Source organism: Oncorhynchus kisutch, linkage group LG3 (genome assembly GCF_002021735.2).
Source record: "Oncorhynchus kisutch isolate 150728-3 linkage group LG3, Okis_V2, whole genome shotgun sequence".
NCBI classification, from domain to species: Eukaryota; Metazoa; Chordata; class Actinopteri; order Salmoniformes; family Salmonidae; genus Oncorhynchus; species Oncorhynchus kisutch.
In genome coordinates this window covers 45,208,844-45,232,856 of record NC_034176.2, presented here as the reverse complement: position 1 = coordinate 45,232,856, position 24,013 = coordinate 45,208,844, and the positions used below count along the sequence as shown (strand labels likewise).

The window sequence follows — 24,013 nt, the reverse complement described above, 5'->3', positions numbered from 1 at the left end:
ACACGGTCCAGTTGCTTTGAATACATTCTTATATTTGTCATAAGTTAAACAAATCCACTTCACCGAATGTTTTTTTTGAGATACTGAGGCAGATTTACATGACAGTAACCTAAGAGGAAAGTGTCCAGATTTACATGGCCTTAATAAAGTAATAAAACTACACCACATCTGTTAAGGCTCAGAATCCCGATAAACACTTACGGTGCCAGTAGAAAGGACGGAGCGAAAGATTGGAGTCGTTTTACAGACTGACTTGGCGGCGGACCCCCACTCAAACGCTCTGTGGTCCAGGTGCGCTGTACTAGGGTCCTCCCTCTGGGCTGCTAGGCCTCCCAACACAGGGTGATTCACTGATTTGTGCAGATGATGGCTGTGGACACAGATTTGAAGGAGTTAAAACCTCACTACTTCATCAGTCTACAAATCAAGCAAAACTTTGCTTGCCAGCTGACAGTATTTTCACAGCATTTTGACTGGACTAAATTGGCATCTGTGCGCGTTAGGGATAGGTTGGGACAAAACCGTTTACTCAAAATAGCACTTATTGTGCAGCGTTGAGAACACACATTTGGCCTCATGTATTCACTAGGTCAATGTTTACTGTTTGAACAACTGTATTCAAATTGTCTTCAAATGCAACTTCCCCTCATCTTGTGATGAAAGTTGTTTCACCAACCAATCAAAATGATGTTCTAACTGGTTATGGCCTACTTTGCCATTGGACAAACTGTGTAGGGACAGTGGGACAGAGGGCCAGATCAGGATATACCCCAGACTGTACAGGAGAAGCTGGCAGCAGCCTCATAGTGAATGTGATCTAAGGCTGAACAGAGATCAACCCTTATCTGATTACAGACTAATGCCTGCAGCAGTGTATGTGTGTGTGTGTGTGTGTATGTGTGTGTGTGTGTGTGTGTGTGTGTGTGTGTGTGTGTGTGTGTGTGTGTGTGTGTGTGTGTGTGTGTGTGTGTGTGTGTGTGTGTGCGTGTGTCGGCTTGGCAGAGCTCAGACAAACCGGCTTGATATATAGCCTTACCCTCCGACACGGGCAAACACTGCTAGCACAGATACTGCCACAAGCCCAGCTAAGGGGAAGGAGAACTTACACAGCCAGCCTTGCCAAACCATGGCATTTCACATTTCAAAACTAGCTAGAGCTAGAGCTGTGAACACGATCCTGGAGAACTCAGTGGGGTTTTATTGGTGGACTTGACAGTTATACAATTCCAAAATAATTATACAGTTCTGGAATGCAGTTGGTGTATAATCGTTTTCCAGGGGACAGTTGGTATGGAATCCCTGGGTATTGAAAATGATTCTGATTGTTCCCCCCTTGTCTCCCCCTATGACAGAGGGTGTATCCCAAATGGCACCCTATTCCCTATATAGTAGTGCACTATATGCTGTCAAAAGCTGTGCACTATAAAGGGTATAGGATGCCATTTGCGACGCAAACAGACTCTCGGCACCTTTCAGTGGAGCACGGTCGGCCGGCGTAAAACTTGCCGCTATTCAATTTCAGTAATGATTTCCTCTGCTGAATATCCCAGGGAAACTCCCAATAATGGAGAGATCCAGAAGGGATTTAAAAGCAATCATCTCTGGTTTAAGATTATTTCAATTTGAAACCTTTGGCTCTCAATTCTGTCTCCCCATGTTACCAGTGTAAATGAATGAGAGAATGAATGGATGAATGAATGAATCCATTAATGAATGAGGGGTGTATGTATGAAAGAGTGAATTATGTCAGATGATGAGTTAATTATTGTAGTGCAGAGGTGACACTAAGGGAGGTCTAATATAATTGTTCTGTCTGTCTCTGAGGATTCAGATGATGAAAATGAAATGGTTTATTGTCAGACTACAGTCATATTGAAACTTAACGAAGGCTACAACCTAATGGAAGAGTCAAATGCAAAAACTAAACTGCTGTCCCAAATCCTTTAGAACCTATCCTATCACTTAACCAATCACCTCAAAATCGTAACTCTGGTTCACACCAACTGCAATATTAATCCACCAAATCCATCAAACTCTACCAGCGCCACCGCAAACACAGCCCGATCTCAGTGATCTGGCCATATGTCACTCTAATTGAGTGGGCATTGATCTGTGGATGCCGTTTCCCAGCCATTTCCTGTGAAGATGTGATAAGGAGGCTACTGCTACACCCGTTACTCGTTCCTGTGATCAGACAGTCACCTCTGGCCTATCAGTCATCACTGTGGCATGACCAGACCAGACCAGACAGGATGCCCGGCGCTGAAAAGATAAATGGCGGCTTCCGTCGCAGTGTGTGTGTGTGTGTGTGTGTGTGTGTGTGTGTGTGTGTGTGTGTGTTGAGGCTAGGCCTTACCTGCTCTCGGCGCTGGAGGAGCGCCAGGTGGAACTCTCTGACTCTGACCTCCGGTAGCGTCGTCTCCGCTTCGTGTGACTCCGCGAGCTGGAAGAGTAAATGAGATGAGCGAAGAGAGACCAGGGAATGAGTATTTTCTTAGTAAGGAAGAAATGGCCAAACGTTGCTGTGATGGATATTGCACTTGCTTACTCCTCCATATTCTGCTTCCCTGATTACTGGCTCCAAATCAATATATCTCATATAAAGAAGACAAAATATTGTGGTGGAAAAAGGGCAAAAGGAAATGAAGAGAACGTCTGAACCTCGTTCTATGTTCAGCAACGACGCTCGGCTCTGCTTTGCTCACTGCAGCAGAATTATAAATGTTGTCGGTTCATAGCGTGAAATTGGTTTCTCTTACTCTCTTTTGGTAAATTTTTCTCTTTCATTGTGTTTCTTGCTTTCAATCGTGTTTTTCACTTTCAGAACACAAAATCAGTGCAGTTTCAGTGCAGTTGCTTCATGAACATGAACCTAAAGCTCTGAATTGATGGAAAATTACATCAACCAACCTTTTTTTGTGCTTTCGATCACCCTTCCTCTTATGTTTCAAGCTTGAAGAGCTGTGCTTTGTCTTTTTAGAGGTATACCTGGAAAAGAGAAACAAAAACAAAATGTTGTTGTTGACACTTTCATGTGTGTTCATCCATTTCTTTGACAGAACAGCATACCATTGAAACTTCTGCTTCACTCAAACCTCATATTATACATTTTATAGTGTTTGCCAAAGTAATCTTGCATGCCAGGCTCATGCTGTCTTCTGGTGAAAAAGACCAAAGATACTAATTTCAATACAGATCAACAACAACATTACATAGAAAGTAGCTACCTGTGGCGTTTGCTTTTCTTAGAGCTCTTCTTCTTCTTCTTCTTCTTCTTCTTCCTCACTGGTGACAGGCTGTAGGACGGAGACCTATGACAAAAACCACATAAACAGTTATGACCACACACGTACACACACACACACACACACACACACACACACACACACACACACACACACACACACACACACACACACACACACACACACACACACACACACACACACACACACACACACACACACACACACGCTGGTTCCTTTTATGTACGGACCTTTTCCTCTTCCTCTTTCTCTCCGATTTCCTTTTCTTTTTCTTCCCTTTGGGAGCGTGGGGCCAGGGGGAGAGATCGTCATCAAATGACACACTGGAACAGGAGACAGAGAGACAAGAGACAGAGATTGTTGACATAGTAAATATTTAGTGATGACAGCATTGCCAATGCACTATTTTCATGGTCATGTACAGGAATGTCAAGAATATTTTATTTGGTAGCACGTTATGATGTCAAAGGTGATTTATAAGTAAACACAAAGTTCAGTCATAGCCACCGCACTCCTCAGCAGTCAAGACTAGTGGCACATCAAAAAATGTGGCCGAACGGGGTATTACAACTTGACAACTTCCAGAGCCCAAAGCAATCAATTAAGTTAGGGAGTAGTACCTTTTTAGCCCTGATGGATTCTGAGCTTTACATTTCTGCCAGGACCTTACAGGCATGGCATAGCCCCCCCTCTTGCTCTCTCTCAAATATATTTATCTCGCTTTCCCTTTCCCTCCTTTTCTCTCTCTCTATTTCTCTCTCTCTCTCTCTCTCTCTCTCTCTCTCGCTCTCTCGCTCTCTCTCCTAGTCATTGTCTTTCCACCCAGAGCCTTTTAATTAGTCAATAAAGATGGAACTGTTGTCGGAGACCATCTGCCTCTCAGGATGAATGCTCCTGAAAGGTTCACTTCATTTGCTCTCTGCAAATGGCTAATGCGTCAGGGCGACGAGGCCCTTTTAAGCACTACAGACTCCTTAAATTGGCCTTTCAGGTAGAGATAGAGGTAGATGGTAGAAGGGAGGGAGTGAGAGAGATTACATAGAGAGGGAGAGACGGTAAAGAAGGGAGGAATTGTGAGAGAGCGATCGAGAGAAGCGTGAGACAGCGAGAGAGATGCCTAGGAAAGGGCCTTTCAATTTATTCGGGCAGCCTTGCATTGGCTTCAATAATGAGGTAGAAAATGAGCATTATCTGGGTGTCCGGAGGAGAGGAAATTATCTGGTTAAATTATGTAGGACTCGCTTAGTCGTAAATATGTCTGGCAAACATGGTGGAGCTGAGAGAGACTGTAGTCACAGGTGAGCCACTGTTAATCACGCACAGGCACGGACACACACACACAAACACACACAGACGCAGGCACGTACGCATACATGCCCATTTGCCAACACAATTCCATACGCACAAAAAATATATTTCTCTAAAATGTTGTGCACAAATTTGTTTACATCCCTGTTAGTGAGAATTTCTCCTTTTCCAAGATAGTCCATCCTCCTGACAGGTGTGGAATATCAAGGAGCTAATTAAACAGCATGATCATTACACAGGTGCACCTTGTGCTGGGGACAATTAAAGGCCACTCTAAAATTTGAACTTTTGTCACACAACACAATGCCACAGATGTCAAGTTGAGGGAATGTGCATTTGGCATGCTGACGGCAGGAATGTCCACCAGAGCTGTAACCAGATCATGTAATGTTAATTTCTCTACCATAAGGCACCTCCAATGTCATTTTAGAGAATTTGTCAGTACGTCCAATCAGCCTCACAACTACAGACCACATGTATGGCATTGTGTGGGCAAGCAGTTTACTGATGTCAACCATGTAAACAGAGTGCCCCATGGTGGCGGTGGGGTTATGTTATGGGCAGGCATACGCTACGGACAACAAACACAATTGCATTTTATCAATGGCAATTTGAATGCACAGAGATACCGTGACGAGCTCCTAAGGCCCATTGTCATGCCATTCATCCCCCACCATCACCTCATGTTTCAGCATGATAATGCATGGCCCTATCAACAAGGATCTGTGCCAGTTCCCGCCAATATCCAGCAACTTCGCACAGCCGTTGAATAGGAATGGGACAACATTCCACAGGCCACAATCAACAACCTAATCAACTCTATGTGAAGGAGATGTGTTTTGCTGCATGAGGCAAATGCTGGTCACACCAGATACTTACTGTTTTTCTGATCCTCGCCCCTTCCTTTACTGTGACCAACAGATGTATATAATCTTTGAATCTGTTACATGTTGCGTTTATATTTTTGTTCAGTATAGATGTGAAATATGTGAAGTGTGTGTGATCAGATTTGTCAAAGCACCGTTGATTTACAAATGAGCTCCCTTTCACATCACCTACTGGATAGTGTAAACACGCGTAGTCTAACAGCATCTGAGTGGCTCCAAACATGCTGCGAGCAACTGAGGGATATGATAGAGACATAAATGCCACTCCAGCAGAAAACCCATTAGATCATATGACAACACAGTCTGTGTGTGTGTGTGTTTGTGTGTGACCGACTGCAGTCTATATCGTTCCTTCTCTCAGATGAAAACGTACGTGGGCAGACAATATCTCCCCGTCCTTCCCTCCGGGAATGCCTAGCCTTGCTGTGTCTGTCCGTTTAGTACACTTGTGCACGCGTACACACACATACGCGGACAAACGCACACACACACCATTACATGTAGATGGAACGCGGCCGTCTGTCTCAGCATAATAAACGATGTCAGTTGGAGGCTGCATTGGATAGCATTAAACATTAGCAGCTGAAATACATTAAGGGCTGATTATAGGGAAGGAACCCAAGTACCGTCTCGGTAATGAGAAAGCTTTGTTACTCATTAACACTTCTCTCCCACTAACTCCATCCCTACAGAAGAAAGAAACCATTTGCATCTCGCTCAGTAGTAAAAATGAGGATGAAAGTTTACCTTACTGATCCACAGTAAAATTAATTATCATCCACCATATGGTTAAGGTTAGGATTGGGGCTGACAATCTCATCCTAGACCTGTAGTTAAGTGTAAATTCTGGTTTGGCACCGAGGGAGGATATGGTGATTGAATAAAATAAAGATGGATGAAAAATTCATATTCCCTTCCACTGAAGCAACAATAGTTACTTTGTCCTTGAGGGTCAACAGCTAATCAAAATGTGCAGTTGAAGTCGGAAGTTTACATACACCTTAGCCAAATACATTTCAACTCAGTTTTTCACAATTCCTGATATGTAATCCTAGTAAAAATTCCCTGTCTTAGGTCAGTTAGGATCACCACTTTATTTGAAATGTCAGAATAATAGAGAGAGAGTGATTTATTTCAGATTTCATTTCTTTCATCACATTCCCAGTGGGTCAGAAGTTAACATACACTCAATTAGTATTTGGTAGCATTGCCTTTAAATTGTTTAACTTGAGTCACACATTTTGGGTAGCCTTCCCACAATAAGTTGGGGGAATTTTGGCCCATTCCTCCTGACAGAGCTAGTGTAACTGAGTCAGGTTTGTAGGCCTCCTTGCTCACACATGCTTTTTCAGTTCTTTCCACAAATGTTCTATAGGATTGGCCACTCCAATACCTTGACTTTGTTGTCCTTAAGCCATTTTGCACAACTTTGGAAGTATGCTTGGGGTCATTGTCCATTTGGAAGACCCCTTTGCGACCAAGCTTTAACTTCCTGGCTGATGTCTTGAGATGTTGCTTCAATATATCCACATAATTTTGCTGCCACATGATGCCATCTATTTTGTGAAGCGCACCAGTCCCTCCTGCAGCAAGCACCCCTGCAACATGATGCTGTAGTGACTTCTTCCTTGCTGAGCGGCATTTCAAGTTATGTCGATATAGTACTCGTTTTACTGTGGATATAGATACTTTTGTACCTGTTTCCTCCAGCATCTTCACAGGGTCCTTTGCTGTTGTTCTGGAATTTATTTGCACTTTTCGCACCAAAGTACGATGATCTCTAGGAGACAGAACGCATCTCCTTCCTGAGCGGTATGATGTCTGCGTGGTGCCATGGTGTTTATACTTGCGTACTGTTGTTTGTACAGATGAACCTGGTACCTTCAGGCATTTGGGAATTGCTCCCAAGGATGAAGCAGACTTGTGGAAGTCTACAATTTTTTTCTGATGTCTTGGGTGATTTCTTTTGATTTTCCCATGATGTCAAGCAAAGAGGCACTGAGTTTGAAGGTAGGCCTTGAAATACATCCACAGGTACACCTCCAATTGACTCAAATTATGTCAATCAGCCTATCAGAAGCTTCTAAAGCCATGACATCCTTTTCTGGAATTTTCCAAGCTGCTTAAAGGCACAGTCAACTTGGTGTATGTAAACTTCTGACCCACTGGAATTGTGAATTCTAAGTGAAATAATCTGTCTGTAATCAATTGTTGGAAAAATGACTTGTGTCATGCACAAAGTAGATGTCCTAAGCAACTTGCCAAAACTATAGTTTGTTAACAAGAAATTTGTGGAGTGGTTTAAAAACAAGTTTTAATGACTCCAACCTAAGTGTATGTAAACTTCCAACTTCAACTGTAGCTAGCTATATGTATATCATTAGCAGCTAGCTAGTCATCTACAGAAATAACAGCAGTCAGAGCTCATTTCCACAGACTGTCACTGTCACAACAGATTCTTCGGAGGTAAGTTGGTCGATGTCAGTCAGCAGTTTTGCCGTCATAGCTCTGTGTATTTCCTGCATGTTCCCGGGCTACCCCTGCTCCCCGCTGTGTGATGTTTGCTGGTGCGGTGGGGTGGGACTCTAATGATTGTGGTGTCAGGTTTGGTTTTAGCTTCTGTCCTTTCTCCTCAGCGCTTTGACCTTCAGGGCATAGTCGGGATAAACAGGCCTTTGATGGAGGCCATTACTTCTAGCTGTCAGATACTGATGCACACAGCCAGGGCAAGGTTTATAGCCGCTCCCTATTCCCGGGAAGCAATGTGGTGAGAGGTCGACAACTACACTGTTTATACCTATCCAGACTACTGGTGTGGTTTACAACTGGTCCAGATTCCCTCCCTAGCCTTTCCCCTGGGCCCTTCCCTTAAATGCAAATCTGTAATGTGGAAGCAATATGGTGAATGCACAATCACTACACTGCTTATACCTATCCAGACCCTTCAGATGGGCAAACATTGTAAGGTTAGGGCCAAGGGAAGGGGTAGGAAGTGAATTGGGACTGCCCGTGTGTTACTTCTAGCTGTCAGCTATTGATGCACAGCCATGATATTGGTTGCCCAATGAAAAACACTCAATACAGAAGCAGGGATAGCTAAGGCCAAGGCTTTTTATTAGCTGTTACTAGGGCCAGGAGTTTGTCCTCCTGACCAGGACAAACTCCTGGCCATAGTTATTATGCAAAACACAGTTTGCTCTTTTTAACGTCAAGTTCTTAAGCACAGCCCTACAAAGTGCTTTTATTCATACTCTTCTCTTGTGTAAAAGGCATGATCACAATCGTCAGAAGCACATCAGAGACTGCTTTTTCTCTTTATGCTAAGCTTTAAACCAAAGTGCAGCTGCAGCTGTTCTTTAAAGTTCAACGAGCCAGTCTATGATTTCCACTGCTTATGATCCCGGTAACACTTAAGATGTCTTCTCCCGTGTTTTACATATCAACTACCGCCTCCGGCTGTATTACCACGCCGGCTTTGAAGGTGTCTGAAGACTTATTCCAGCTTTAAAATATCTGACAAAATTGATTTTCTCACCTTAAAATGACATAGCAAAGGATTCTGTCTGCTTCCCAAATGGGACCCTATTCCCCATATCAGGTTTCTCCAACTGGCGTCCCACGGGCCAAATTTAAGCAACACATAATAAGAATATATATGTGTGATCGTATACAAACGTTATCAAGGTTTGAAATTATTATGTTTTAGTCAAATATTATATCTGTTGGGCTTCTTGCGGTCAATTTGCAGTCTACAAATGATTTGTTATTATGTTCTGGCCCCATGAGCATCCGCACAACAAAATAATTGTCCCGTGGCTGAATCTAGTTAATTATCCCTAATTATCCCTATTTAGTTCACCACTTTTGAATAGGGCCCATCGGGCTCTGGGTCAAAAGTAAGGCACTATTGTGAATAGGGTGCCATTTGGGAGGTACAGACTATTCTTGAGGCGTGAAGTAAAGGAAACTAGTGGGTTGGATGGTGGCGGGTAGAGAGGGTAGGGAGTGTAGGGGGTGTCCATGAGAGGGGAGAACCGACTGTCACTGTGCTCAAAATATTTCACAACACCTTTGTGTTTTGCACTGTGCTGGGGCTGATAACAATGTTTACGTCCCTCTCAGCACGACGCACCAGGAAGCTGAGATTACCTCTGTCTTCAGAGCGAGACTGGGTCTGTGTCCCAAATCAAACCTCATTCCCTATATAATACACTTCTTTTGGTCAAAAGTAGTGCAACATTTAAGGAATAGCATGCCCTTTGGGACGTAGACAGGGAGAGAATCCCCCAAGGTGTATTCTGGATATTCGTAGCTTTATCCCCCATGCAACACTTGATCACAAACAAGGCTGTTCAAAAGAAAGCTGGATAATAGTGTAAAAAGTGGAAGGCAAATGTTTAATTCTCAAACCTCCTTATCATCTACAAAGACTGTTCACCTTCAAAGACTTCCCTTCTTCACCATTTGAAATGCTGAAATAGAAGTGGCAAGTGCATGAAATTTAAATTGATCACCCCCCCAATCCCAAATTGAAATTGAGTCCCCATACAAGCTATGCTGAAGCAATGCTTGTACAATCCAGTCATTTATTTGGTGGAGCTGCGACTGCAAGACAGAGAGGCACTCACCACCGCGTCCGATGTTTGTGTCGTCCTATGTCTCTAATGCATCCATTTCTGTCTGTGGTTGTGTCCACCTTGGTGTCCGCGACCTCCCCTTTTCTCTCATCGGCTTTGAGTGGCTGGCAGGTTGTTGTCTCCGTGCTGTGGATTGATAGAATGAAGAATGGATTTAGTTTTTTTTTCTCTCTCTTTCTCTCTCTCTCTCTCTTTCTCTCTCTCTCTCTTTCTCTCTCTCTCTCTCTCTCAGCTGCACGTGACTCTCTGGAACACATTCCATTTGAAATATTCTCAGAATACGAGCTGTTAGCTGTTTTCATTATACCGTTTGATGCATCACTAGGGCCTATTTTATTTCTCCTCCTTTGTCACTCCACAGGATGTTTTTTTCTTCTATTTTTCCCATCCAGACCCTGGCTGCGTACTAAATGGCACCCTATTCCCTATAGAGTGCACTACTTTTGACCAGAGCCCCATGGGCCTTGGTCAAAAGTAATGCTCTACAGCTCCTGGAGGCCAGCTAGAGGCCAGCTATTCTCCATTCAAATGAGCTGTCAGTTGAAATGCAGTTATTTACATGCTTCAGTTGACCTGACATCCTCTGAAATTATTTTCTGCATCTCGAGGTCTCGAGGTTGGCAGGCGTAGCAATGGGGAGGCTTTGGCAAGTGGAACAGTTGAACAGCTAAGCACAGGCAGAGGCAGAGCACCTTGAGTTTGTCCTTCCATAAGGGATGAAGAAACTACCGCTTATACTCATTGCATAGTAGCAACTATCAGACCCAAAAGATCAAACAATTCAATCACATTCTATCACCGTGCTATATTACTATGCTCTATTACTCACAGATTTACCACTTCATTCTCCCAACATGTAGAATGGAAACAGTGTTATGGAAATGACACCAGTAATGAATGAATATAACAGCATTCCATTACATGCATTTCCATTTAACTATGCACTTAACTATGGACGATCATGATTTGGACACAAAGCTACTGTACCGTTTCCTATGCAATTTTGTATTAAAATCACATGAAAATGATTTAGCCTTTTTTGTTGTTGCATTGACTCCTACAGTCTTGGCTTCATCACAATATCAAACCTATGTAATATGACTGTACAGATAATAGTACACTACTTTCCCATAGGGCTCTGGTCAGAAGTACCACACTATATAGGGAATAGGGTGACATTTGAGATACAGCCTTCTCTGTGCCCTTTCCTTATTACCATACTGTGTTTTAGTCATGGGAGATTGAAGCGTAATTATACATCTTCCTCCTTTCGAGCGTCTCTGTCTGATTGTAATGAGAAGATAATCAGGAGCTGAGATTAAGACTTGATTGCCTCCTCTCCCTCCGCTCAGAGCTTTCTGCTTTCTCTCTCTCCCACCTCGGTGTTATAGACTGAGGGCCACACACACACAGGAAAAAAACACACACACACTCACAAGCAATTACAGTGAGCGAGTGTACACGTACACACACATAGGCACGCACACCGCCTGTACGGCCTGTAGTGTCAAACTACTAATGTAAAAGTGCAGGCTGTCTCCATCACGGTGGTGAGTTTTAAAGGTGATGGGTGAAATGAAGACAGCTGACGCTTGCTGGGTTGGGTGATTAATATGAATGAATATTTCAATACAAACTAGATCATGATTCATTTATTTTTCATTCTGTTAGGAGAAAAAGTAGGCCCTATTTGTTCTCTAGATTGCTATTGGCATTGACGTCATGGACCAGTTTTTATTACGAAGGCGCTGTGATGGAATATCTTTCCAGAATTGTCTTGTATTTGAAGAGGAATTATGTGGCCTGTAATCCTCGGGAATTCTGACAGAACCTTGAATATGTTTATGCTGAGGCAGGTAGAAGACGGGTACAGGTGTGGAATCTTAATTTGTTGGTGTGGTATCTTAAATGAGCCTCATGATTGACATACATTCACTGAAAACACAAATTCCTCTTTCTCTCTCGCTCTCTCAAACCAGACAGAATAAATGTCCTACTACTGTACGTCCTACTACTGCGGCATTCAAAGGTACAAAAAAAGATCTCAAATGTCGCCATACACATCAACAATCGTCATTTTATATAGTTTACTAACACAAGATAGATATTGGTCTCCACTACGACATACAGTGCCTTCGGAAATTATTCAGACCCCATGACTTTTTCCACATTTTGTTACGTTAGAGCCTTATTCTTAAATGGATTACTTAAAAAAATAATCATCAACAATTTACACACAATACCCCATAATGACAAAGCAAAAACAGTTTAAAAAAACAAGCAGAAATATCTTATTGACATAAGTATTCAGACCCTTTTACTATGAGAGTCGAAATTGAGCTCAGGCGCGGCCTGTTTCCATTGATCATCCTTGAGATTTTTCTACAACTTGATTGGAGTCCACCTGTGGTAAATTATATTGATTGGACATGATTTGGAAAGGCACACACCTGTCTATATAAGGTACTGCATTTGACAGTGCATGTCAGAGCAAAAACCAAGCCATGAGGTTGAAGGAATTGTCTGTAGAGCTCTGAGACAGGACTATGTGGAGGCACAGATCTGGGGAAGGGTACAGTACCAAACATTTATGCAGCATTGGACACAGTGGCCCCCATCATTCTTAAATGGAAGATGTTTGGCACCACCAAGACACTTCCTGGAGCTGGCCGGGCTCTAAACAGAGTCTATAAAACATTAGGAACACCTGTTCTGTTCATGATATACTGTAGACTGATCAGGTGAATCCAGGTGAAAGCTATAATCCCTTATTGATGTCATGGAGACAGGTTAAAGAATCCTTTTTATGCCTTGAGAGAATTGAGACAAGGATTGTGTATGTGTGCCATTCAGAGGGTGAATGGGCAAAACAAAATATTTAAGTGCCTTTGAACAGGGTATGGTAGTAGGTGCCAGGCACACGGGTTTGAGTGTGTCAAGAACTGCAACGTTGCTGCAAAGCCTGTGTGTATCAAGAATGGTCCATCACCTAAAGGACATCCAGACAACTTGACACAACTGGGGGAAGCATTGACTTCAACATGGGCCAGCATCCCTGTGGAACACTTATGACACCTTGTAGAGTCCCATGCCCCGACGAATTGAGACTGTTCTGAGGGTTAAACGGGGTGCAACTCAATAATAGGAAAGTGTTCCTAAGGTTTTGTACACTAAGTGTAGCTTATCAAAACACTTTTCCCAGTAGGAATGATCCGTTTAAAAAATATATATATTGTCAAATCCTCCCTGCTGCAGGATTATTTTTCTTCTGCGGCAAAAAGGGGTCAAATTAAGATCCAATATCTGTAAGAGGAGTTATACGTTGGACAGGAGTCGGTCAAAACCTGTAAAAAGGTGAAAACTGTTTAGGGGTTAAATAGGGAAGTAAGGAACAATAAAAAGGTTCCTATGCCATGAAGAGCTATACATTTTCTTTATTATGTAGATATCCAACATGACCCACCCTCATAATTAGACAGAATACCCTGGCAGAGATGGTATTACAAAGGTATGGCAGTTTTGGGTCATACATTCCCTCGAGACATTCGTTTTCCCAAATAAAGATGAACACAATCATCCTTTTCTGCTTGACATCCTATCACACTAATGATATACTCTAATGATATTCTGCATTCTTAATTTGAGACAGTTTGCTACAGCAGGAAAAGAATCCCGCAGCAAAAGGAAATATCAGGAATGAAAGGTAAGACCCAAGTGCAGACTGTGTGAAGTAACAATGTTCATTGTAACCACAGGGGCAGGCAAACGACAGGTCAAGGCAGGCAGGGGTCGATAATCCAGAGAAGAGCCCAAGGTACAGGCGGGCTCAAGTCAGGCAGAGGTCGGTAATCCAGAGGTGGAGCAAAGATACCGGACAGCAGGCAGTCTCAGGGGCAGAGACAGGCATTGGTCAGGCGGGCGGGTAAAGGTTCCGGACAGGCAAAGGTCAAAAACCAGGAGGACGAGAAAAAGAGAGACTAGGGACAAGCAAGAGCTGAGACGAAACACTGGTAGGCTTCAACAAACAAGACAAACTGGCAACAGACGGACAGAAAACACAGGTATAAATACACAGGGGATAACGGGGACGATGCGGGGTGGAAACGAGCACGGGGACAGGTGAAACGGATCAGGGTGTGACAGAAAATGTGAATGATTATCTAGATTATAATTCATGGACATCTTTGGTAGGGGTTGATCCATTTTTCGTTTGTGCAAATCAAGTCTGACATTTTCAATGGAAATGACAAACTTTAGAAGCCAATTTAAACCTTGAGTACACTACTGCTGTGCCGGAAAATTCCCAGCAACAAAAATGGTGTCAAATTTAATATCCTACATATACATTCCCAAATAAAGATGAACACAGTCATCCTATCATACTAATGACATACTCTAATGATATTCTACATAATCATATGCAATCTCTGCTGTTGTGGAACACTTATAGAAGGGGTATAACCAGGCTGTGACTGTGGCTCAGCTTTGTTGTTGCCTTTATCAGAGTGACTCATGCTTCCTGGAACAGTGGCACAGGCCCCTGTGCTCTGTTGCGTTGTTATGTAGTACTGCTGCTATTGTGGTGTATCATGTGGAAGAGGGGGGAAGCAACAACAGATGGAGCAGAATCTACATTACAAACAGGAGAGAGGAGCTTAAAGGGGGCATTACTTTCACCTCAGCAAACACCCCAGGGTCAGAGAGAGAGAGCTAAAGAGTGTGTATGAAGGGGGATGCTTCGGGGGATGGCGTGTGTGCGTGCATTCTTACATGCCCGTTAATGCATTATTGTGTCTGAGTACAGAAATGAACCATCTATTACAGTGTATTGTTCTGTAAGTAAATCTTTGACACTCTATTTAGTATGATATATTTCGTTATATTATGAATGGAATCGCGATAGTGCAATATCATATGCTTTATAGGGCATATAGTGTCATACGTCTTACCCGGTCGTGCAATACGAATTGGAAGAAGTATTTTATCATATATCCTGGGGATGTATAGTATTATATGTCTTTGTCTGAGACAAGGTTGCTTTTGCGCCATAATAACAAAGGAGAATTACGGGGAGAATTTGCATCTGTGGTTAGGGGAACTAATGACAAAGGTTAGGATAATTTATGTTGAAGCTTAGAAGAACTAAAACGACAAAGGTTAGGTGAATTTATGTGGCAGGTTAGGTGAACTGGGTTAAGTTTAGAAAAGGGTTAGGGAAAGGGTTTGCTAAAATGTCCCCGACTCAAACACGCAACCTTTGCTAGACGGTCGCGGATTACGCACACCCATCCTTCCCGACCAACCTCCCTACTTTCGTTTCTGTCTAAAGTAACTAGACCATTAGTACGTATCATCGATCATGGAGTTGCTCAGAAATACGTAAATTATGTTTCGTATGGCTCTGAGGCCAGGCTGACACACTCTTGTGCATGCGGGTGAAGAGAATAGACACACACACACACACACACACACACACACACACACACACACACACACACACACACACTACCTCTAATGACAGTGTGAAAAAAATCTATAAGGAAATAGTAAATCAGATTTGTACCCCACTCTGCAAGAAAAGCTGACATAATTGCCTCCTGCATCGGCATGTGTCTATTTCTCTCTTTCCTTCCCTCTGCACAGACACTTCCAAATGGAGTGTTAACACAAAACGTGAAGGGAAAAAGGGCAGACGATTTGCTTGTGATTTTTTTTGGCAGAATGTCTCGGGAGAGATGGTAGATGGGAGCAGCATGGAGCGGAGTTTTGAATGGAGCCTCCACAAGGATGTAACAAATAGGGATTCTGAATCTAGACCAGCATTATGTTCCAACTTCCCTCCCTTCCACTACTGATGCCCTGCTGTGACTACATACATTCTTCCAAGTACAGTATGACTTACAGCATTTTATGCCCCCCAGGCTTTGTGAGTACTGTGTATGTTTCTTTTGTAGGCCGGTATGGTGTGCCGAGATGAATCGTGGATGTAAGATTCCATTCAGTCCTTCTCATCCACTTCTCATGGTCACTGTGAATGGATGTGCGTTCTGTTTTGCAAGATGTGGGTAATTTTGGCTGCCATGCGAGCCATGTGCACACGGGGATGCACACACACACACACACACTGTAAAGGAGTTACTGTGAATTTGACAGTAACTTACAGGCAGCTGAGTGGCAAGTAAAATTCTGTATTTCATATTTCAGTACACTGTACAGTGATAAATACAGTATCAAAGCATGTACTGTGTAATGACACACAGTACAATACCGTAAAATGCACATCTACAGGGGACATTACTGCCATTGCCAAGAAGACCCGTGCGTGTCTAATAGAGCTTTAATAGAGGAGATGCCAGGAAGGATCGATACATCTAGCCTCAAACAGGAAGGGAAAACAGGAAAAACAAGATGGTGGATCAATAAATTTAACAGCACAACCACAGCCGTTCAGGGAGAGGGCAAGTCAAAGGAGATGTCAACATTTGGATTATGGTCCTCCTCATTGACATTGACATAGTACATGTAGGTTAAACAGTCGATTTAGGCACAGAAAACAAACATGGTGGGACAGGAACCCATCCTGCATACAAAATGATGGTCTGAGAATGATTAGTGACATTCACTTTATCAATGAATGATCATTGACTTTGGGGGAGCCTTGGTACAGTGGTCTCATAAACAAATCACTCTGTCTGAGTCAGTAATGGAAACTCAGATAAAGAAGCCCACTGTCCATGTACGATTACTCTGAAACCACAGTGGAGATGGGGGAAAAAGGGACTTGGAGGGATATGTTCAAATATAGAGTACATACCACCTAGCAATACCACTTACAGTAGAATTACTTACAGTGCTTACGGAAAGTATTCAGACCCTTTGACTTTTTCCACATTATGTTACTTTACAGCCTTATTCTAAAATGAATTAAATTGTTTCCCCCCCACCCCTCATCAATCTTACACACAATCTTAACCCATACTGACAACGCAAAAACAGGCTTTTATAAATGTTTGCAAATTTATATTAAAATAAACCATTTACATAAGTATTGAGACCCTTTACTCGATTACAGCCTCAAAAAAACATCCCCACAGCATCATGCTGCCACCACCATGCTTCACCGTAGGGATGGTGCCAGGTCTCTCCAGACGTGACACTGGGCATTTAGGCCAAAGAGTTCAATCTTGGTTTCATCAGACCAGAGAATCTTGTTTCTCATGGTGTCAGAGTCTTTAGATTACTTTTGGCAAACTCCAAGCGGGCTGTCATGTGGATTCCGTCTGACCACTCTACCATAAAGGCCTGATTGGTGGAGTGCTGCAGAGATGGTTGTCCTTCTGGAAGGTTCTCCCATCGCCACAGAGGAACTCTGGAGCTCTGTCAGAGAGACCATCGGGTACTTGGTCACCACCCTGACCAAGGCCCTTCTCCCCTGATTGCTCAGTTTGGCCGGGACAGCCATCTCAAGGAAGAGTCTTGGTGGTTCCAAACTTCTTCCATTTATGAATGATGGAGGCCACTGTCTTCTTGGGGACCTTCAATGCTGCAGATATTTTTTGGTACCTTTACCCAGATCTGTGCCTCGACACAATCCTGTCTTGGAGCTCTATGGACATTTCATTTGACCACATGGCTTGGTCTCTGCTCCGACATGCACTGTCAGCTGTGGGAACTTATAATATATACATAGGTGTGTGCCTTTCCAAATCATGTCAAATCAATTGAATTTAGCACAGGTGGACTACAATAATTTTATTGTAGAAACATCTCAAGGATGATCAATGGAAACAGGATGCACCAGAGCTCAATTTTGAGTCTCATAGCAAAGGGTCTGAATACTTATGTAAATAAGGTATTTGTTTTTAATAAATGTGCAAAAACGTCTAAAAACATGTTTTCGCTTTGTCGTTATGTTTTTAAAAAAAATCAAATTTAGAATAAGGCTGTAACGTAACAAAATTTGCAAAAGGTCAAGGGGTCTGAATACTTTCCGAAGGCACTGTGTGCCCAATACATTGCCATACTCAAATTGGCATGCTAATATGGACATGGTAACAGAGTCGAAATAAAGAGAATGTGTGTGTTCGTGTGTCTTAGGGATGTTCCTTCCCCAGTTGCTGTGGGTGATTTGAGCATTCATTCGGTCCCTAGACACTCCTCTGAAGTTCAGCAAGGCTAATATGCTGTTCATTACCCATGTCAAAGCTAGCAGGAACAATGGATAATCATTATTATAGGCGATGAAAGTCATGGTAATTAGGAGTGTAAGAGACATGATCTAGCACCACAATTAAACACCCGATAGACTAGCACACCCTATTTAAATTAAGGCTTATTGTTTGTCCAAGTTCCATATTCTAGGGACAACTTAATTATCACCCAAAGACTTTCCTAGATAGCAATTAGATTAATGATGTGAATACACTTGCCCCGGGGGTACTACACTACTCCAATAACGAACTTGTACACTTTTCATGTAGAGTTGGATTGGTCTGCGAAATGCGTCATACTACGAAACATCTTTTCCAGTATTTTTCCAGTAGCTATAGTGGATGTAGAACCAGGCTAACCCAGCCCAGGTTCAGCTCAGTAGTGGGAAATAGGTCTACGTGAAATACTACTGTATCAGGGTTGGGGTCAATTCCGTTTCAATTTTAGTCAATTCAGTGAAATTCCGATTCCAATTCTCTTCAGTGCTTTGCATTTAGGAACATTTGGAATTGGGGAATTGGAATTTGGTTTACTTTCTGAATTTACTGGAATTGAAATGGAATTGAACCCGACCCTGTACTGTGTCTCCATGTGTTCTCTGTGTCAACCCTCACATATCTGTCCTTTTTTTGCAGCATGCAGTGGCTCATATTTGTGAAGAAGAGGTAAGTACCCACTGTGGTGCTATTAGGTCAGTGTCTAATGAAAGCAGAGGAGGAGAGCTGCAACGATGATTACAGAGGTCACTCCACTCGCGGTCAACACACAACAGTAGGTGGAGGCTCCCTCTCAATACACAAACCCACACACACCTATCCGTGACCCACACTCATTATTAAACATGCAGGTACATACGCTTATACACCTGCTTGTCATCGCAAACAAGCAAGCCATTTAAGTGGACTGTGGTGGTACTAGATTTTGCATATGGATGAGACCAAGCGCAGCCAGTGTACTCACAAATAGAGCAGCATCAAATCAAATCAAATTGTATTAGTATTGGGCCGTACTCACTACCCTCTGTAGTGCCTTGAGGTCGGAGGCTGGTGGATGGTCGATGGTGCAGCTGTAGAACCTTTTGAGGATCTGAGGACCCATGCCAAATCTTTTCAGTCTCCTGAGGGGAAATAGGTTTTGTTGTGCACTCTCCACGACTGTCTTGGTGTACTTGGACCATGTTAGTTTGTTGATGATGTGGACACCAATGAACTTGAAGCTCTCGTCCTGTTCCACTACAGCCCCGTCGATGAGAATGGGGGTGTGCTCAGTCCTCCTTTTCCTGTAGTCCGCAATCATCTCCTTTGTTGTGATCACGTTGAGGGAGAGGTTGTTGTCCTGGTACCTGGCTTTAGTATTCTGTGTTTTCTTTATTATTTTGGTTAGGCCAGGGTGTGACATAGGTGATTATGTGTTTGTCTTGTCTAGGGGTTTTGTAGATTGATGGGGTTGTGTTCAGTGTAGTATTCTAGGTAAGTAACCATGCTGCATTTTGGTCCGCCTCTCCTTCCCAGGAAGAAAACCGTAACAGTACCACACTGCCAGGTCTCACTGCTGTCTCGTCGTTGTCGGTGATCAGGCCTACCACTGTTGTGTCATCGGCAAACTTAATGATGGTGTTGGAGCCTTGAATGGCCGTGCAGTCATGAGTGAACGGGGAGTACAGGAGGGGACTGAGCAAGCATCCATGAGGGGCCCCTTTGTTGAGGATCAGTGTGGCTAATGTGTTGTTGGGCCACCTTGGGGCGGTCCGTCAGGAAGTCCAGGATCCAGTTGCAGAGGGAGGTGTTTAGTCCCAGGGTCCTTAGCTTATTGATGGGCTTTTAGGGCACTATGGTGTTGAACGCTGAGCTGTCGTCAATGAATAGCATTCTCACATAGGTGGTCCTTTTGTCCAGGTGGGAAAGGGCAGTGGGGAGATCTGTTGGGGCGGTATAAAAATTGACGTGGGTCTAGGGTTTCTGGGATAATGGTGTTGATGTGAGCCATGACCAGGGGCGGATTGAAACAATAATTCAGGCCGGGAATTTGACTCCATCCCAGGCCACCCTGTTCACGCAAACCACCAGACCGCTAATTTTGTAGGCTAACCTCTATTTGTTGATGTAACGGGTACCAAACTAGTTATACATTTGGCCACTATGTTCATCGGGGAAGAAAGTTTTCCACATTACAAAATACAAACATTTGGGGCTGACCAACAAGTAGCATATCTGAACACTGAGTTTTCAAGGTATGCTATGGCTATGGGTGCACCCTCACCCATAGCCCCCAAAAACTCACTAGAAATACACCAATCATAGCACATAAAAATGTACAAGGCTAGACACAAAACTATTAGCCTACACTTTTTAAAAAGAGAATGAGATATACAGAGTTAGCTCAAATGTTCAGTTAGTATCTTTACATTCAAGCATCAAGCATATCAAAAGTATCAAAAAAAACTTCACACACGTACATTCACTGAACTTGAACATAAACTACAACAATGTACAGTAAGTAAGTAAAATACAAAAGTCAAAAAAAGCACTCCTCTACAAAAAAATGTAGATTACAATGTTCACTCACTGGTATCCATTAAGCAAACAACACAAAAAATAAACACATCTATACACTGAGTCAATGAAATTGAACATTGGCTACATAACTGCAAGTATAATACAAAAGTGCAAAAAACATGCCTCTGTACAAAAGCTTTAACTCACAGCAAATTTTCTTTCACCCTTGTCAGCCTTTTAAGGAAGAGTCATAGCATAACTACTTTAGAGTAACCAGGAAGTAATTACCACTAGTAAACCAGTAGGCGGCGCAGTAACTCACTGCTCTCTGCCATCTTGTCAATGATGTCATCTTTGTCAAGTCCCATAAGACTCTCCTTCTCTGTTGCCATCAAAAGGAACACTTCAAGATTCTCTTGAGTGAGGGAGGTTCTTAGTTCTTCACGAATTTCAGGCTGGAGAAGGTCCTCTCACAAGTCACCTGAGTGATGGATAGGGTGAGGAGGAACTTGTAGCCCAAACCAATGATGTGATACGCATCATTGGTGCTGATTGGTGCTGAGACAGGAGAAGCAGCATATCGGGCAGTTTTTACATGTGGTACAACTTCTACTCACCAACTCCACACTTTCATCAGGATCCTCAAAGCCTTGCCCTAATTCATCACTGGCGGCGGAGGCCCTGGTGTTGTACTCCTCCAATGCTGACTGCTTCAGTCTTTCCCACTGTTGTGCAAGGCTGATCAGTTCAGCCTGCAATGCCTAAACAATGGCATGTTCATCAAATTCCAATAAGCATTTTCTGAGCTCCTTCATGGCTGTCATTGGGAGGCCCTTTTCTCTGATCTCAGGAAAATGCTTAAGATTCATGCAGGAGACATCTGCACACAGCACTGCATCTGCCGCATAACGGAGGTGAACACTTTCAACAACAGTGTCCAGTACCACATTGTGGATCTTGATTTTTGTCATCCATGTCTGCATTAGCACCGGGCTCGTCTTCTGCCAACTCACCTGGTTTTCACTTCTTTTTTTGTTGTTCTCTTCTCTGGGAGAGCATTCTGAGCTTCGGCGTCACCGTTCCTGCTGCTCCTCCAGAATGCCATTGGCCCGACTCAACAAAGTCGTCTGCTGCCCTCTTCACACCCTCAAAGTCTCGGGCACACTTTCTCAGGTTATCCTCTGTTCCCGTCACCAAGTGCTGTGCTGTTACGACATCCATGCCACTTGTTTGCAAGCATTTAGAGAGAGGGGACGTCTGCTCCAAAATCCTGAGAAAAACCTCAGCTATAATTATGGTTTCATACTTTAGGCGAGCATCCTTGTACCCTTGGGCCTTGCTTCAGATAGCAAGGTTTTATGGTCACATTCTTTTCAATTCTTTCCATCAATTCTTTTCAGTTAGCACAAGGTTGAGGACATGTGAGTAACACCATATGTGTACTTGGTTAGGAGACTCTCCTGTGAGCAATGCAGAGAAGCCCCTGTATTGTCCCTGCATATTAGCTGCTCCGTCTGTTGCATTGCCAACACACTGTTTGATATCTATATCCATCTTCACAAGGGTCTGTTTCACAAGGTCCACAAAGTACTGTCCAGTCGATGACTCGCAGTCAATGACCACAATGAGTCTCTCGCGGACAACATCAGTGACATATCGCAGAACTACTGCACACGGGTCTTTGGATGTTAAATCTTGTGTTGTGTCCATTTGTAATTGAGAACATCCTTGCCTTTCTCACTTCAACAGCAATTCTCTGCTGAATTCACATTCTGATGACTTCAATTACGTTATTTGCTGTTGTTTTGGACGTCATTGTTAACATGGACCCTCTTCCTTTACTTCCCATCTTCTCAGTGCAATCACTAACATGCTCTTGTAGGCAGACATCATATTTGCTTAACAAACAATATAAGCTTAAGAAACATATTTTCCAAGTTATGTACAGCTTCGTGTCTGTGTCCTCTGTAGATAAGCCCACATTTACCAATAACTTTAACTACATCAATCACCTGTTCCATAACCTACCTCCTCTTTCTGACCTGGTCTCGTTGAACTGACTTGGGTCTTGCTTCTCTCATGTTCCTGTACTCTCCGATGGGCATGTTTCCAGGCCTGCATGCCTCCTTTGACAAATGCACTACCACTGGCTGGAGGTTTTGCGAATGCAAGACATACTGAGCAGAGCAAGGAGTGAGTTACTTCATTGTATGTCAGCCATTTTATGTTTGTGCCATCTTTGGAGTGGAATACATTGGGAATGACTCTTTGGGGGGTTTATTTTGGTTGATACTGAGAAAAAAAGAAGTCAAATTCCATGTACTGAGGACGGGCAAAATAATCAAATGGATTTTCAGTGCTTTCGCTGTCCATTTCTATTTTCCTTATACTGGTCTCTCTCTCTCTTTTTTTCTCTCTCTCTCTCTCTCTCTCTCTCTCTCTCTCTCTCTGCACATCTGGTTTCTCTTCAGAATGAGATTACAGTTTTTCTCAATTGCTAAAACACTAAACCCCATTGGCTGAACAAAGTTCTCAGTTGCCTGGACTCATTTAGCTAATTATGCAGTCTGTTGTCAATACCTTAAACCATTTCACATGGTGAAACACAATTTGCAGATCTCACTTAGACTTTTCAGCAAAACTCTAAACACATTCTCATTCTCAAAAGACATTCTGCACTCTAATGCACATGTCATCCATACTGGTAAACACAAGTGGCAACAATCAATTACAAATAGAGAACATATGTTATTGATTGAACACAACCACTCAAAATTGATTTAACCTGTTTTCAAATGATGCGACACAACCAATATAAGCCAGTTCAGAGAGCAAACACGTTGTTGAAGGTGGGAAGGAGAACGTCTGAGAATGGATACTGTAGTACAGTGCATTGTAGGCTGTATACTGTACAATGGACAAATTGTATGGCCCTGAACATTGTGCTTTCCATATTGACTGCTTTTGTTCTTTGTTTTCAGGGAGTACTGGAAATGGATGCTCATGCAATCCCACATGAGTTCATCTTTATAGATGAGGCTGGGTTCAACCTAGCAAAGACCAGAAGAAGGGGGAGAAACATCATTGGCCACAGAGCCATTATAGATGTTCCTGGCCAACGTGGTGGGAACATCACAATGTGCGCTGCCATCTCCAGTACGCATGGTGTCCTCCACCGTCATGCCAACCTTTGACCATACAACACAGCC

At 43.0% G+C, this 24,013-nt stretch overlaps 1 protein-coding gene across 1 annotated transcript in view; it reads right to left on the bottom strand.

Annotated features, from left to right (window-relative positions):
* Positions 1–24,013, bottom strand: part of LOC109874083 (serine/arginine repetitive matrix protein 4) — a 79,077-nt gene that overhangs the window by 8,693 nt on the left and 46,371 nt on the right. Inside the window, exons 2-7 of the mRNA XM_020465844.2 lie at positions 10,090–10,224; positions 3,497–3,589; positions 3,228–3,311; positions 2,911–2,988; positions 2,357–2,443; positions 202–370 (exon numbers count right to left, since the gene is read on the bottom strand). Coding sequence (XP_020321433.1) covers positions 202–370; positions 2,357–2,443; positions 2,911–2,988; positions 3,228–3,311; positions 3,497–3,589; positions 10,090–10,224 — 646 coding nt within the window. The remainder of the gene's footprint in view (positions 1–201; positions 371–2,356; positions 2,444–2,910; positions 2,989–3,227; positions 3,312–3,496; positions 3,590–10,089; positions 10,225–24,013) is intronic.